Source organism: Miscanthus floridulus, chromosome 14 (genome assembly GCF_019320115.1).
Source record: "Miscanthus floridulus cultivar M001 chromosome 14, ASM1932011v1, whole genome shotgun sequence".
In the NCBI taxonomy this organism is placed as follows: domain Eukaryota; kingdom Viridiplantae; phylum Streptophyta; class Magnoliopsida; order Poales; family Poaceae; genus Miscanthus; species Miscanthus floridulus.
Window position 1 is genome coordinate 15,612,831 of NC_089593.1, and position 17,392 is coordinate 15,630,222.

The 17,392-nt window shown below is 43.5% G+C and overlaps 1 protein-coding gene across 1 annotated transcript; it reads left to right on the forward strand.

Moving 5' to 3' along the window:
- Positions 1 to 5,716: 5,716 nt before the first annotated feature.
- On the forward strand, positions 5,717 to 7,027 carry LOC136505722 (phytosulfokines 5-like). Its single transcript, XM_066500864.1, has 3 exons — positions 5,717 to 6,071; positions 6,177 to 6,271; positions 6,378 to 7,027. Exons 1-3 carry the CDS (start codon positions 5,930 to 5,932, stop codon positions 6,510 to 6,512), a joined length of 372 nt encoding a protein of 123 aa, XP_066356961.1. The 5' UTR covers positions 5,717 to 5,929; the 3' UTR covers positions 6,513 to 7,027.
- The last annotated feature ends 10,365 nt before the right edge of the window (positions 7,028 to 17,392 follow it).

Below are 17,392 nucleotides of genomic sequence, written 5' to 3' on the forward strand. Positions count from 1 at the left end.
GCGGCGCCTATAATACTGTAGGGATAAATGTCTGCGCCTACAATACTGTTTGTGTCAGGGTGGTTGTGGAACACTGTTCCCGCAGGTGTAAAGGGTATGGTCCTTGTGTCGTGGTTTGACTCACGTGCTGCTTTCTCCGTTTGTCCTTGGTCCCTTCTGAGCGGGCATCCCCGGTCGGATGGCCCCAGTCGGCTTAGGTTGCGCCGGTCGGAGAAGAGTGGCGAGCAGGGTTCTTACGTACCCCGGTCGGAGAGACGCGGGGTCGGAGTTGGAAGTAGGGCTCGGGGTAGGCCTTCCGATCGGAGAGGCCATTCAGAGGCGGCTGGAGCCCGAATCGAGCGCTCCGGTCGGATAGGTGGGCCGAAGGAGCTGACGAATGGGCGTTGCTCTTCTTCGGCCAGGCCTTCCAGTCGGTCGCTGGACCGCCCCTTTGCCCTGTTGTTTTTAGACTCTTGGGCCGAGCCTTGGCGCAGAAACCGGTCTCCGAGGGACCCCGGGTTTATGAACCCGACATATAGCATTTGCAACAAAAAACCCGAAAAGTATGCAATATTGGGCTTTCTTCCATTTAAGAGCTCATATGGTGTCTTCTCCATCATGGGGTGACAATAAAGACGGTTGCTATAGTAGCAAGTTGTATTGATTGTTTCGGCCCAAAATGAATGACTCATATTGTACTCACTCAATATTGATCTTGTCATGTCAATTAAAGTTCTATTCTTACTCTCAATAAGACCATTTGATTATGGATTGTACTTGGCCAAAAATTGATGCCTAATTCCAAATTCATCACATAGCTCATCAACTCTTGTATTCTTGAACTCATTACCATTATCACTTCTCACTTTCTTGAGAGCTCATATGTATTCTTGATGGTTGTTTCAAACTCATTGTGAATTCTCTTGATAAATATCTTGAAGGTTGTAAACACGTCACTCTTATCAACAGAAAGAACGCCCAAGTGTATCTAGTAAGATCATCCACTGTCACAAACCCATATTTGTTTCCACCAATGCTAGTGTATATGGTTGGTCCAAATAAATACATGTGTAACAACTCAAATGCCTTAGATGTGCTCATCATACTCTTCTTAGGATGTGTGTTACCAACTTGCTTTCTGGCTTGACATGCACTACATAGCTTATCCTTCTCAAATCTTTCAAGCCTCTAACTAGATCATGCTTAATCAACTTATTCAATTATTTCATTCCAACATGACTAAGCCTTCTATGCCATAACCAACACATGCTAGGCTTAGTGAGCAAACATGTTGACAATTGAGCTTCTCTAGCATTGAAATCAACCAAGTATAGATTCTCATATCTAAATCCTTTGAATATCAAGTTAGAGTCATCTACACTTATGATCTCTGCATCATCCACACCAAATATGCACATTTGAAACCAAGATCACACAATTGAGCTACCGACAAAAGGTTGAAGTTCAAAGCTCTCTACTAGTAGCACATTGGAAATGCTCAAGTCATTGGATATTGCAATCTTACCAAGACCTTTGACCTTGCATTTTCCATTGTCACCAAATGTGATACTATCAACCCCATTGCTATCACTTGTGTTGATTGAATTGAACATTCTTGAATCACCAGTCATGTGTTATGTGCATCCACTATCAAGCACCCAATGCCTTCCTCCAGCTTTGTAATTGACCTACAAAAGAAGATCAATTCTTTTTAGGTACCCAAACTTGCTTGGGTCCTTGAAGGTTAGTCACTAAGGTCTTTGGCACCCAAATGGCTTTCTTCTTTGAGCCCATAATTGGTGTACTAATAAACTTAGCCTTCACACCATTGGCATCCTTAACAAGCATGTAACAAGAATCAAATCTAATTGAGGATATATTAGGTTGCTTGTTCTTCTTAGTCTTGTAATTTTGCTCTATATGCCCAACTTGTTTGCATCTATTGCAAAACTGACCATTGTCATTCACAAAGCTAGCTTTGGGAGTGACAAAGGCCTCCTTGCCTTTCTTGGGCCTAATCCCTCTTTGTTGAGAGAAAACCTTTGGCTACCCAAGCAATTTAGCAAAGCAGGCATCTCCACCATAGGCATTGCCTAAGGCATGAGTGAGCTCATTCACTTCCTTCTTGAGGGTCTCATTTTCCACCATTAGTGAGGCATCACAAGTGAAACCATCACTCAAAGGTGAAGTAGAAGTAGTAGTGCTGCAAGAAAGGTTAGTGGGAGCAACGACAATGGGCTTATAAAAAGATTCATCAAGAATATCACATGTTAGTCCCACATCACATGACACAATCATTTGCTCCTTCTTGGCTTCCTCCTTCTTGGCTTGCTCGAGGAGAGAGGAGTGAGCTTTTTCAAGCTTTGTGTGAGCTTTGCCTGCCCCTCATGGTCTTCCTTTAGACTCTCATGAGAAGCATTAGAACAAAGGAACCCTAGAATTCTATTTGCATAAGTAAAAGGTCCTAATATAGCTAGAGGAGGGTGAATAGCCAATTTTAAAACTCTACAAAGCACTAGAGCAATTGATTAATACAACAAATGGCATAATGCAATTTTGCTCTAGCTCTACAAGGGTTGCAAGCCACCTATCCCAACAATTCTAGTTGCTATGATCACAAGGCATACACACTAGCTAAGTCACTACTCACTAAGCTAGTGTGCTCTCAAAGACTAACTAAAGAGCCACACTAACCAAACTAACAAGCTCTTAAAAGACTAACTACACTAAAGAGTTTGGCAACTAGTTTGCAAAGAAATGTAAAGGAGTGAGTAGATTGATTATACTGCCTTGTCGAGGAATGAAGCAAACATAATATGAAGTCAATCCAATCACCGGGAAAATTCCAATCACACAAGGGACACAAGAGTTTTCTCCCAAGGTTCACGTGCTTGTGCCGGCACGCTAGTCCCCATTGTCTCAACCAACACTTGGTGGTTCGGCGGCTAAGAGGTGTTGCACGAACCTCATCCAACAAATGGACACCGCAAGGACCTACCCACAAGTGAGGTAGCTCAATGACACGCAATCCAATAGAGTACCTTTTGGATCTTCACCGGGAGAAGGTCAAGAACACACACAAGCAACCGATCGAGGCCGGAGACAATTACCAACTCCGCTCAATGATCCTCCAATCACCAGGACATCTAGGTGTCGGCAAACACCAAGAGTAACAAGCTCACAACCAGCCCAAATCACCCAACTAGTGCCACAAAGATGATGCAACTCAATGCAATGCACTAGAGGCTCACCAATCTCACTCAAATGATGAAATCAAGTGTGCAAGTGAGTGGATTGTGTTTGCTCAGCTCCCGAAGGGTGTGCACAAGTGTAAGAGGTGGCAAGAGAGTGGCCAAGGCCGTCCACACCCTCTATTGATAGCCACACAAGCAAATAGAGTCGTTGGCCCTTTGGAGCTGCTGTCTGTGAGGTCACCAGACAGGGCGGTGCCTGGCACCGGACATGGCGGTGACCTCCCCAATAGTCAAATTCTAACGACTAGAAACTAGCCTCTAGTCAATAGACAAGGCATGGTGGTGGCACCGCCCTAGGAGTGGCAGTGACCATCCTAGTCAAGTCCCCAAAAATGGAGTCTCTAGGAAAAAAAGTGGCGGTGCACTGGCGCACCCATGGTGATGACCATGGCGGTGCCCCCCTTTGCTATCTCTGCTCTCGGGTGGAACAAGGCGGTGCACCATCGTCGCCATGGTGGTGACCGGGGCACGGTGACCCCCTCGCCCCAACTCCAGTTAGCCACCCTCAGGAAAAAAGAGGCGGTGGCATCGGACACCCTACGGCGGTGCACCGCCGTGCTAGTGGCGGTGTACACTGGTAGGGGCGGTGCCCCAGCCCTAACACCCCTTCTCAGCCACAGTCCGGTGGGCACCGCCACAGGGGTGGTGGAAGCAGTGGACAGGGGGTGGCGATGCCACCCAGGCGCCACCACTAGCTCTCCGAGTTGCAAATTTTTTCGTGATTCGATCCACGCCAACTCGAGCTCATTTCTGCAAGCGATGCTAACTCTCAAAGTGTTTTCTCAAAACATGTTAGAGCCAAGTTAGCATTTCTCAAAAACATTTTTACTAAATATTTTCGCTTGCTCTCCAATGTGCACTAGACCTAAATGCAATGCATGAAGTCCAATCACCTAGTGGCACTAGATGACCGAATTGTCTAGTAGAGAACCCCTCTTAATAGTACGTCCATCTACCCTAAATATGATTACACTCTCTATACTGTCTTGATCACCGAAACAAAACTCATATTTATATATTTGCCTTGATCTCCATAGGGTTTTGTTTTCTCTTTCTTCTTTTCCAAGTTGAGCACTTGATCATCATCACATGTGGCCATCTCATCATTTCATGTGATCATCACCATCTCTTGAGTGCCACCATGCTTCACACTTGGATTGCACCAACCTAGCTCATATCACAACTCATGACAAATGTTAGTGCATATGTTTCATCAATTATCCAAAATCAAACTAGGGCTTTCAATAAGGTACATTACGCCATACAATCTAAATATAAAATGAGTAGTGGGGCAATTAATTACTTTGAAAATGCGAAATAGCTGATGAGAGAAGTTGTTGTTGAGAAATAGGAAAGTGGAATGAAATCCAGTCTTAGTCAAATATTTCATCTCTATTCTTGTCCAAACAGATGGAAAATGATACAATTTGCGCTGAGTGGAAAATCCATACCTCTCTTATCCATTTAGAGCATATGGATCGATTTATAAGAATCAAATGTTTTGTTTTTATGTTATTTTGTGATAGAATGAAAAGAACAATTTCTAGATTATGGAATAAAACCACGTTATAACAATAAGAATTCCGCGGGCCCTTTCCGCTCTAATCAGATAAAGGGGAGTAAGGCACCCGCTTAGTTCCTACTTTTTCATGTTTACAATCTGGATCCTCTGATTACTATAGAGATGAACCCAATCTAGAATACGAACCATAAAAGAACTCGAATACAAGCTCTTCTTGGAAGAAGGAGCTAACTCTTGGGCCACGGCTTCCTCCAAATCTGGCCGCAGATCCTTCGTTGAGGTGGTTAAGTCTTCCCCGCTCTCTGGAGCTAGTGTGGTTCCTTTGGGCCCTCAATGTTCCTCCCATTGTTCTTCTCCGGCTCCGGTGAGGCATTAGTCTTTTGAACGTCTTTTTTTTCCTCTTCTCGTCGTTCATTTGAAGGCTGCAGACAGGGCTCTGACAAAGGCTTGCAGTCGTTGCCTCTTGTCGCGGGGTCGAAACCGTGGCAAACATTGTTATTTGTCGAGTGTCAATGAGTGTGTGTCCTCGGGGGCTCGGTGGACTCAAGAACACAGAGAAGACACAGCGGTTTAGGCTATTGGAGCCCTACATCTAGCAGTAGAAGTTCTTTATATTCGAGAGCATCCAAATCGGGGGTCACAGCAAGAGTCTATTTTTGTGTTTTGCCATTTCACACCTACCTTTTGTCTGTGTTTTTTTGCTTCCTTCTGTTTTCCGTTACTTTTTTTTTTCAAGCAGGCTTGTAGCCTTTTTTTTGTTTGACCACGCCCGTCCAAACTCCAAATCTCTACTATACGTGTGGACGCGTGGTGTTGCCGACTCCAGTGCGCGTGCTCTGGCGTCCCTGCGCCTGCGCGTCGCGATTTTGCAAGTTGCCTGCTGCTGCGGTGCTGCCTCTCCTCGCTCGCAGCTTTCGCATTATAAATACAGCTGCCGGCATCGGCAGCCAGCAGTCCAGCACCACCACCACCCTCTCCCAAAGGCCACCAAATTAAGGCATTCTTAAGCCATCGATCACCAGCCAACCAGCACTCACTCACTTACTAGCTCCATCCAACTCGTACACAGCCTCTCCCTCGCTCTCTGACTCTCTCCACGCATCCTCTCGCCCTTCGACAGCAAGCGCAGCAGCAGTAGCATTTATCAGTTCATCAACCGGGCACGGCGGCAGAGATGAGGCGCTGCGGCAGCATCTCCTCGCCGCTCGCGGCTGCTGCCCTGCTCCTCCTCCTCCTCCTCGTCGGCGGCTGCTTCCACTGCGCGGCCGCGGCTCGCCTCCTGCCGCCTTCTTCTGTCCCGGCTCTGGTTCGCCAAGGTACGCCTTCACTCAGCTCGCACGTAGCTGAACCACTTTGCTGACGATCCTAATTCCTACCTTAGCTGCTCTAACGTCTCTGAAATCTGAACTTTTCGTTTGCAGAGAATGGTGTCAAAGCTGCTGCTGGTGCAGACGGCGGCCTGGTGGTGCTGCAGGAAGGTGGCGTCGGCAATGGTGAAGAGCTCTCCATGTCCGAGGTGAGGAGAAAAGCTACTGAATTCGTTGAGAACTTGTAGTCTGAGCCATGCGTTGTATATAAAGCTCATCTTCCATTCCATGCATGTCCTGCTTCTGCTTCTGCAGATGATGGGAGCAGAGTCGGAGGAGGAGGGTGCAGTGGCGTGCGAGGAGGGCAACGACGAGGACTGCATGCAGAGGCGGCTGCTCCACGAGGCGCACCTCGACTACATCTACACGCAGCACAAGGGCAAGCCATGATGATGAGGAGGAAGCTAGAGGATGCAGAGGGACTAGTCGGAGCTCCGGCCAGATCCTCTCCCTATCTTGGTTGGTGTTGGGACTGCTAGCTTATTGGGAGTATTGGGACAAAGTACATGCTGCAAATTAAGTTGACACACGGGAATCTCATCTCATCTCATCTACTAGTACATGCATCGATAATCCACTTATCCACCTTCTGCATGCATGCTATATATCTAGCTTGTAATTTCTGTCATGGTGCTTAGCATCATCCGTGATCCATATCATCTAGGACTAGTATATGCGTGTGTCAGTCAGTCACCTCGTCTGTACATCTCCTCCTAGTCTGTCTGATACATGTATGGTATTGGTAACCACCAGTTTCTTCAAGTTTTTTTGCTTGGTATCCTCTCTCTCTCTCTCTCTCTCTCTCTTTCTCAGTGTAAGATTGGGAAGGTGCGTCGTGAGGCTGCATTGCACTTGTTCATATATATATATGTGCCATATATATGCCATAAGAGAGTGTTTCCCTATACCTAATGCATGTCGTTTGCCTTGCTCTAATACCTTGGTTTGGTTGGCGTCTGTGATCGATATCAAGTTGCCTACAAACTTCTATGGCCGTGATTTTCTTGTTCTTAGTTAAAAGCTACTTACCCTAGTATATATAAATAATAATAATGTAACTAAAACACAGTTGCAACTGGTGTAGTATGGCTGAATGAATATAATGTCTGTCTCGCTGTCTGACTTTGGGTCTGCGACCGGCCGGACCGCTGTCTGATTCCCTGATGATTTCGCCTAATCTCCATAGTCCAAGAGAACAAGACACATTTGTTTATTTGGTCCAAGAAAAAACAAATGTTTTGGTCGATCTATGAGCAGCTACAGCAGTAAATTAGTACTCCGTATGGGCTGCTCCCCGAGATTCCACATGATGGTCGGAGCGCGCTGGCCTGGCCTGGCCTGGCTCATAAAAAGTCAAACGCCATGGATGGCACCGTGCAGCTACAGCTCATCATTTTCATATGTCTGAGTCTGAGGCTCTCTCTCAGCTGCTCCGGCAAAGAGAGACATGCATGCAAAGATTCGATGCTCCGATCCTCCTCAGATTAGATCAGTCCCCACATGCGAGCCATGGCAATGATTCACAATTTCACACACTGACACGGGCACTACCTAGTATCTGTATTTGCATCATGTAGAGGTAGGGCTCCGAGTCTTCATGTAGAGTAGATTCTGTTGTGGAGCTGAAGTTTTGAAAAATGTTAGACAAAAATAGCTTTAGTAACAGTTTTATAATAATTTGTATTAGGTTTATGAGTAGGAGTCGAAAAAAAACTTTTTTTTTGTTGTTTCGACTCCTCTGTAAAAAAAATGTCTTCAACTCCTCCAGAGCCCCACTGCCCCACTAAACGGCTATACTTTTCAGACGAAGGAATAGTGCATATATCATTTTGCCCTCGGATCGGCATAACCCAGGGAAAACAACAAAGCCAGAAAGTAGCATTAGTTTGTGAATAGTGAATGGAAGGAACTCGAGCCAGGAAAGGGATTGATGATCAAAAGGCCAACAGTTTGCATATAGCATATAAAATTACTCCTATATACCAAGCTTCTCCTTTTCACAAAGATGCTGTGGTATCCGTGAAAGCCCTCGAGCTATGATCAGTCAAAACTCAAAATGATACATACTCCTTACATACGAAAGTGAAGCACCATGTGCTTGCACTTACCAAGGCTGCTGCTGAGTCTGAGTGTGCATATATATTCAATTTCCAGACACTCCACTTGCTTGCTTCAGTACCAACCAACCGACTCCTCTCTGCTAGCTACCCCTTACAAAACAAAGAGAAGTATAGCTAGCTAGTGCGATCACTAGTTTACTTGAAACCCATGGAATGCATGCGTCTGGTTTGTGCAGGCCGAGTGGCCAATGCCCAATAGTGCCCACCCCATTATCTCATGCATTTATCTGAGACTGAGACGATGCAGCTGGCGAAGCACACGTACTGCACACAGTGAGTGAGTGAGTGATGATCCTGATCCATCAGTGCTGCCGCTGCTGCTCAGCTAAATGATCTCAGATAGCTCCCCTGTTTCTGGTACTAGTTTAGAGCAGCAGTACAGGCTGTAGTGCGCAGGGTTGGGGTTTTATTGGTTAAAGCAGCATAACATTGCACTAGATGTTGTTGTAGATTATGGTATTTGACAAGAAGCAACATGGACACTTTGCAGCCGTTGCTTCTTTTCCGGCAGGCCGTGCGTGCGTGGGTGAGTGAGTGTGAACAAGTAAAGGGGTCGGCCACTTGCAAAGCTGCCATTGGAGCGCCCACTTTTTCGGTCGGATATCCACTCGTGCACGCAGGTAGATAGATAGATAGATATAGTTCTTCTTGCACACAGCACACTACTGTGCCTGTAGATATGCAATGTGTCTGTGCAGGAGAAGCTCATCACATCAGGTATTTTGGCAAACATACATGACATGTATGTATCAGGTCAATATGCATATATGCATCGAGAGTGAGTGGCAGGTCAGGACTCAGAACTCAGTGGCCGGTCAGCTGCCAGACACTGGTTATACGTACGTCGGCGGGTGTACATCCAAATGTCATGGCACCGGTCTAGTACAAAAACGAGCTATACTCCTGGTTGGGAAACCATTCAGTCCCGATTTTCCAACTGTAAGCACGAATGCAGGACTAAAGGGCCCCTTCTTTAATCTCGGTTTCTCGTCCGGACTTTAGTCCCGGTTGGTAATATTAACCGGGGCTAAAGAGGCATCCCGGCCTGGCCACGTGGGCCGGCCCTTTAGTCCCGGTTGGTACCAACCGGGACTAAATGTTTTCTTTTTTTTCTTTATTTTTTGTTTCTATTTTCAATTGATGATTCGATTTGGTTTTCGAATAGGTTTTCGAATACGCATTCTACGCTGCTAATAATATACGTATTCTACACGCTTATAATGTTCGAACATTTTGTACAAACTAAAGTATAAAACTAACGTTATATTACATGCATATACATATATTGTACGTTATTTTATGTACATATAATATGTATATATATATATATATATATATATATATATTACAAATAAACCTTGCATTGTATATTCTATCATATCCTTAGGATAACAAATTCACTCCATCTGGTTTGGTTTTCATGTTTTGTTTACGTCATTGTAGAACTCGCTGGCGAGGTTTAAGACTTGGTCATTAAGAAATCCTGCTATGGTCTCTTTAATTGCTTTTAGTTGATCACGTCGTATAACTTTTTCCTTCAACCAATAAAAGTTAAAAAAAAGTATATATATATATATATATATATATATATATGTGTGTGTTGGCCACGTGATTACTTATATATATGAGTAATAAAAGAAATTGTGAATATATGAATATATTTATAGAACGCACTTTGAGGATCTCTTCAGGAGTTCTTTTTGCGTACGCCATGATGAACTCGCAAACATAGTATCCACGGTAGTTGTTCCTCTGTTCTTGCTTCAGAACCTACTTTTACGAGAAAAAAGATCCGGTGAATTGAAAGCATGCATGGTGTTAATTGAATTATATATATATAAATGTAGCTGGTACTTACTTTGTGTGTGATTACATCCAGTGGCGCTTTGCAATGTTTCATGTGGTGTTCCTCAATGAAACCTTTTCAAACACTACGTTCAATAAAATAAAAAATTAATTTGACCTTTAATAATTGTTGCAGTAAAGAGATCGGGTATATAAAGTTGCTAGAGAAACTAAATTACCCTTGGATAATATCTATCATGTCTTGGTACTCTGTCTGTTCTTTTCTTAACGAGTCTAAGATGCTCAACCGACTATTGGCCATATCGATAACTATCAATATCCAGTGATTGCTGCATATGTTTTTATACACAAATATGATCGACATTAACTAGAGTCAACATATATATATATATATATATATATATATATATATATATATATATATATATATATATATATATATATATATATATGGGAGATAGCTTATGTCCATATGATCGACATTAATTATTTAACACTCACTTGAAGTTGTAGGGGAAGGGTATGTCCTTGTTTTGTTGGTTCACTAAGAACCTCATAAGATTTTTCTTGAGTTTAGCTTTCTATTGAGACGGGGGATTAGGATGTTTGAATACGACATTTGGATCAACGAAACCAATATCATTATCCTTTCTCTTTCTGAGTTATGTCATCTTATATCTGCATATATAAAAATATAGTGTGAGGATATATAATTTATATATATACATGTAGCTTTATATATATACACTCTAATAGTAGAAAATAATCACACTTACAGACAATAGCAGCTAATGAGACTTTTGTCGAGAGAGTACAGGTGGCATAGTCGGTGTAATCCTAAAAACTCGACATATATAACGTCATCGCCACGGAAGTAATGTTGGTTTCTAACTCTAACAGAAACAAAGGTCTCTCCCCGTTCACACGCCGCCATGTACCACTTGTTTAGCAGGTACATTTGCGTACCCAGTTCACCTAAGGCCTCAGGGTTGCATAGACTCTTTTCATGTTCAAATTTCTTCCAAGGATCCACTTTCGAAGCAGATGGTCCTTCAGCGAGCACTTGGGCAAGGTCCAAATCGGTATCCTTGTAAAACCAAGCCAGGTCCTCAAAATCGACGTCCAGTAAGTCTAAGTTTGAACCATATTCATTACGAATGACAAGAGGGGGGACTGATTGTTGCGATTGTTGTCCGAGTTGTGCAACACCTTTCCCTGCTCTAGTCTTTTTCTACGCCGCCTCAAATGACTTGGTGAGAGAGCGGTCGTAGTCCGATTTTGGCAGGGTCTTTTGAGATTCCCGCTTTTTTGGTCCACCTTCTTTCTTAGAAGATCTAGAGGTAGGTAAAAGTACGGTTTCTCCGATTTCTCCCTCGCTTCTCGTTGCTTTCTTATTTTTTCGAAGAAAATGTTCACATCTTTTTGTACTGCAACATTTAATTCCTTTTTACTTTTCTTGTAAGACAGTTTTTGGGGAATAACTGGATTAGAGCAGGCTTTCTTCTTTGCCGGCTGGTGGGCCAATGGCTTCGTTTGCGGGGCGGACCTCTTAGGAGCTGGCTGCTTCTTAGTCATCAAGGAAGGCGGGGCAGCTATTGGAGACCTCCTTGGAGGCGTTGGAGACCTCCTTGGAGACGTTGGAGACCTCCTTAGAGGTGGCGGCGTTGCCACCTGATTGCCCGGAGCACTATGATGAGTTGGAGATTGAATAATTGGACTTAGGTTGGCGAAAGCCCTTCTGTGTGAGTATAAAAAAGAATAATTAGGTATAAGAAATTGTTATTATTAATCATGTATGTCAATAGAAAATTAGTGAAAAAAGTGTTTCGTTCACTTTTGTCCGCACCTATTGTCTGACAGTTGAGGAAGCGGTGGTGGACTAGAGACCCCGAAAATAATGATATAGCGCTTGCGCCATAGTATGAATGTCTTCTATGCTTCTCCTAGAGTCTTCTCCCCATCACCTCCTGGAATGTGAAGAGCCAGATCACTAAAACCTTTGTTAACTTTATCCACTGAGACACTAATATATCCAGGTGGTATTATTGCCCCATGGATTCTTGGTGTCTTGGTAGGATCTAGAGGAGAAAAAACATCGAGAGCCACCATGATTGTGGCATTCTCTTTTGGAATATGTAGCTCACATGATGTAAACGGTGCAGTGATGTCATCCACAGGGAAATGTAGCATTGCGTCATCTTGATTTGGCAACTCCGTGGAAGCGCAGCTGCTTTTCAACTGATCAGGGGGCTAATATTAATGTTGATTCCTGGATCTAATGCCTGCCTTTGGGCACTCATTGCTATTTGCACTTGCTTTATAATTTCATCCTGCATTCTAGCTTGCATGTCTTTTTCACGCTCCTGTGCTTGAAACAACGCCTCCCGTGACTCATGAACATATTCCTCCAGCCTACTGATCCACGCTGCTTCCTCATCCTTCCTTCTCTGCCGGCTTCTATAGGTATCTCTGTCGTTAGGGAAACCATGCTCCCAAGAAATGTTCCATCCTAAACCTCCCGTTCGGCCACTGTGTTCAGCAGTCCCGATGGCATACATCAGTTTATCCTTCTCTCTATTGGGTCTGAACGCACCAATAGCTTTAACTTGTGGAGCATAAGAAAATCTTTGTGTTGCTCTTTCGAGTTTTGGGCCATGAACCAGCTTCTTGATCTCTAGGTCCAGTCTTCCCCCATGAGCGAAAAACTAATTCTTCGCGCGTTTAGGCCAATTGAGTGATTCTGGTGTGATACCCTTGGCAAGAATGTCCGCTTTCATTTTTTCCCACTTGGGAATGGTAGTCGCGTAGCCACCTGATCCCATGCCAAGGTGGTATACCTTCTGTCGGGCATTCTTTTGGTTCCTTCTCACCCATTCCTCACCCTCTTTTGATGTCTTGTACTGTACAAAATCATTCTAGTAGGGCCTCAACTTCACGAGCGGGCCCCTAGTATTGAAATTGGGTGTTAGGTTCTTCTTGACGTATTTCGCGTATAGGGATTTCTTCCAAGTCTAGAATTGTGTGGTCATCTTCTTCATAGCCCACTTTCGAACTAGCTCCTTCAATTCATCATCGTTGAAATCATCATAATCATCCGCTTGCAACGTGAAATATTGAAGGATATCATCCTAAATCAAATTCTTATCAAGATCAGAGACAAAACTAACATGAGGCTCGTTGATCTTTTGTTTCCATTCATGGGCACTGATCGGAAGTCTATCCCTTATAAGGCACCTACAGTGTTGCACGAATTTTCTTACATGTGGACCAAGTGGTTCGCCTGTCTCAATATTGAATTCCGATATTATGTAGCGCCCCTCCAATGGCTTTTTCGGGCCTCGAATATTTTTGCTTTTCGCCGTTGTGGTCGTCGATCCAGAGAGCTACGTATAAAAAAAGAATAAATAAATATCATGTGTACACATAATAGGTGATAGATATTCAAATATATATATATATAATATTCAAATATATATAAATATATATACCTCGCCAGTATTTTTTTGTACAATATTTTCTTGGTTATTTTCAAGTGCCAGGTATTGACTCTCGTCATCTACATCCTGCTGGTCACCATCGGCAAATTGAGTGCCGGTGTTGATAATATCCATCATTTCTTCATCCATGTTGTTTCTCGGGACAGCCATCTAGCTTTTACACCACTAGATATATCAATAAAAAATAAAAACCATATATCTATAAAATAGATCGGGTCATGTGCTTAAAATTAATTAAATAACTACACTCAAAATTTAAGTCTCCAAACCATAACTCACTCTGAGTCATGTGCTCTATCTATTTTTCTATTTTTTCTATGCCAAAAAAATATGCACATCACACACACACTCACTCACTCTGACTCACTCACTTACACACACAATTTACTGATCATCACTCACATACATGTACAACATGATCATCATTATATCACACACATATATACACAATATACTCGTCAACTCCGGTGAGGATGAGGAAGGAGAGGATGCTGACATACGGCACGCGTGAACGACGGTGGCATGTTGTTGAGTAACTGATAACGGAAGTTTATAATGCGACAAGGATGACATGTCATTTATAATGCGCAATTGTTGAGTAACTGATAACGGAAGTTTATTCATTACAAGCTCATTGAAACGGTAACTAGTTAGAAATATTCAATCTTAGCTAGGATATCTGGTTCATCGAAAAATCCAATTTTCGCTAAGAAATCCAGTTTGTATCCAGTTTGTCGGAAACTCTAGTTTCTAGAACTAAGAACTATTATTGTCAAGCCATGCGACAAGGATGCCATGTCATTTGTAACACACGATTGCTAGGTGACTCTCAAAACAAATTAGAACACTATATACACGAGTTCCACTGTTTACCATGATCAGACTGCAGCGGCACACCATGAGATTTTGACAAATAGTAATTTGGATCAAGCTCAACAAATACAATGGCGTCAAATTCACATTTTGCCAAAGGCGACAATGGAATGCCAAAGAAGTGATGCCAGCAGTGAAAGCAGTTTCACAAACATGTAACTAGTCCAAATACCCACATGTAATCAGACAAATTAAGCACCTAAACCTAAACCTAAGCCCGGAGACTAGTCAATGCCTTGTCAACATCGCTCTGCCATACCCAGCAATGCTCTAGGAACCAGAATTTAGAAGGACATTTGCGTTAGCTACAAAACCTTCAGTTAAAGTAATCATACATGTTATACTACAGCATAGATCCAGTGAGGATGGCATGGAGACGAGGCAGTGCTAGATCGTCGATCAGAGATGATGAGACGTGGAAGACGCGCTCCAGCGAGGGAGACGATGAGCGCGCGGCGATGAACGCGTGCGCATGGAGCCAGGGACGACGCGTGAGTGACAAGGCGGTGATGACGAGGACGAGGCACTTCGGCGAGGATGAAGACGAGCGGCTAGCCAGAGAGAGGAGGCACGCCCGTGCGGGCTGGGGACGAAGCGCGCGTGTGACGAGGCAGTGCCGGAGGTAGGCACGCGCGTGGACGACGACAACGAAGGCGGTTCCAGATCAGATCTTGGTGTGGGCGAGGACGATGGTGGTGGATTTGGATCTGTGCATCGCGCTCGGATGGGAGAGGCGTGAGCCGGGCCGCCGGTAGAGACGGCGAGAGAGGTGCGCATGTGTGGAGGTGGTGCTGGAGGTGATGAGGAGCAGTGGTGGCGCGGTGGCTCTCGGCGAAGAACAAGAGATGATGGAGGGGAAAGAGAGGAGGTGCTATATAGGGGGACCTTTAGTCCCGGGTGAAGCCATAGCCCGGGACTAAAGGTCCTTTAGTTCCGGGTAATGGTTAGGTAAAGCCACAGCCCGAAACTAAAGGTCCTTTAGTTCCGGGTGATGGTTAGAACCGGGACTAAAAGTCTGACCTTTAGTCCCGGGTGCAGCCACGGCCCGGGAGTAAAGAGAATTTTGGCAGGCCGCGAAAACACAGCCCATCTTTAGTCCTGGGTGGTTGATCAACCCGGGAGTAAAGGTGAGCTGTAGTTTGGCTTCCCGCCGGTTTCTAGAAGTTTTTTCTTTTTTATATATTTCTTTTATATAAATATGCAGAGAGTTGTTAATTGCCTAGTAAATAAAATATTAGCAAAAAAATTACAAAAAGAATTCCTAGACCTGGTTTTGCATTATTGTACATAAGAAAAATCTGTAACCTAAACTCTTTTGTTTTACCATATAAAAATTTAACATAGTGTAAATAATAATCATAATTTTCACCATGCAAAAATGTACTACTTAATTAAAATCATTAAAACTATTGCTTTTCGACAGGAAATTAGTTTTCACATCTTATTGACGTTGAAAATTCATTTAAACTGTAGAAAATATGAAAACACGACAAAAAAGTCTAAAGTCACAATTATTACATAATAGGTCTAATACATCACCATATCAAGCCGGGACTAAAACAATTTTTTCACTAATTTTTTCACATCAGATGCATTGCTTTTGCTTTTTGCTTTGTGCGACATGAAAATCCCACCATCAAACACAAATTTAATCTGAACATAGAAAAAAAGGAAACACCTAATAAACATCTCTGAATTCATAATTATTATATAATACCTCTAATACACACTATTAAACATCACTATATATATCAAGTAGGCACAGTAGTGAACTTCTTCTTAACGTATATCCCTTGGTTATGATCGCGCCGTAACCATAGAGTGTCCTCATCATTTAGCTGGATGCTTGAGTCTTTGTTCACTGTGAAGGGTGGAATTCGGTCATCCTTTTCATAATCTTCTGATATGTCTGACTTGTCTTCAATTCCGACGATGTTTCTTTTCCCTGAAAGAACTATGTGGCGCTTTGGCTCACTGATTGGGTCGTTGTTGTTTTTCTCTCTCTTCGGTTTTGTAGACATGTCCTTGACATAGAACACCTGATTCACATCCTTGGTAAGGACGAACGGTTCGTCTTTGTACCCAATATTGTTGAGGTCCACGGTTGTCATTCCATACTGGTTGTCGACTGCTACCCCGCCTCCAGTCGCCTTTACCCATTGGCACTTGAACAAAGGTACCTTAAAAGTAGGTGCATAGTTTAGTTCTCATATCTCCTCTATGCGGCCATAATATGTTTGCTTATTTCCATTAGGGTCGGTGGCATCTATGCGGACACCACTATTTTAGTTGGTGCTCCTTTTATCTTGGGCTACTATGTAAAATGTATTTCCATTTATCTCGTATCCTTTGTATGTGAGGATATGCCACGATGGCTGCTAGACAACAAATACAATTGCCCATCAATACTCTCATCACCCTGACATTCTTTTCACAACCAATCGCTGAAAGTTTCCATGTGCTGACACGTAATCCAAGCTTCAGACTTCTCTAGAAACTCGGATCGGAGCAACTCTTTATGTGTCTCGATATATAGATCCACCAAGGAGGAGTTTTGCAGAACTGTGTAGTGTGCTTTATTAAAATAATTGTCCTACGTACCAATATATGTTTTCTTCCCTAGTGTCCCCTTTCCACTTAGTCTCCCCTCGTGTCGCGATTCAGGAACACCAATCGGGTCAAGGTCGGGAATAAAGTCAACACAAAACTCAATGACCTCCTCTGTTCCATAGCCCTTGGCGATGCTTCCTTCTGGCCGAGCACGGTTGTGAATATATTTCTTTAGGACTCCCATGAACCTCTCAAAGGGAAACATGTTGTGCAGGAACACAGGACCGAGAATGCTAATCTCCTTGACTAGGTGAACTAGGAGGTGTGTCATGATATTAAAGAAGGAAGGAGGCAACACCAACTCAAAGCTGACAAGACATTGAACCATATCATTCTGTAGTTTAGCTAGATCCATTGGATCAAT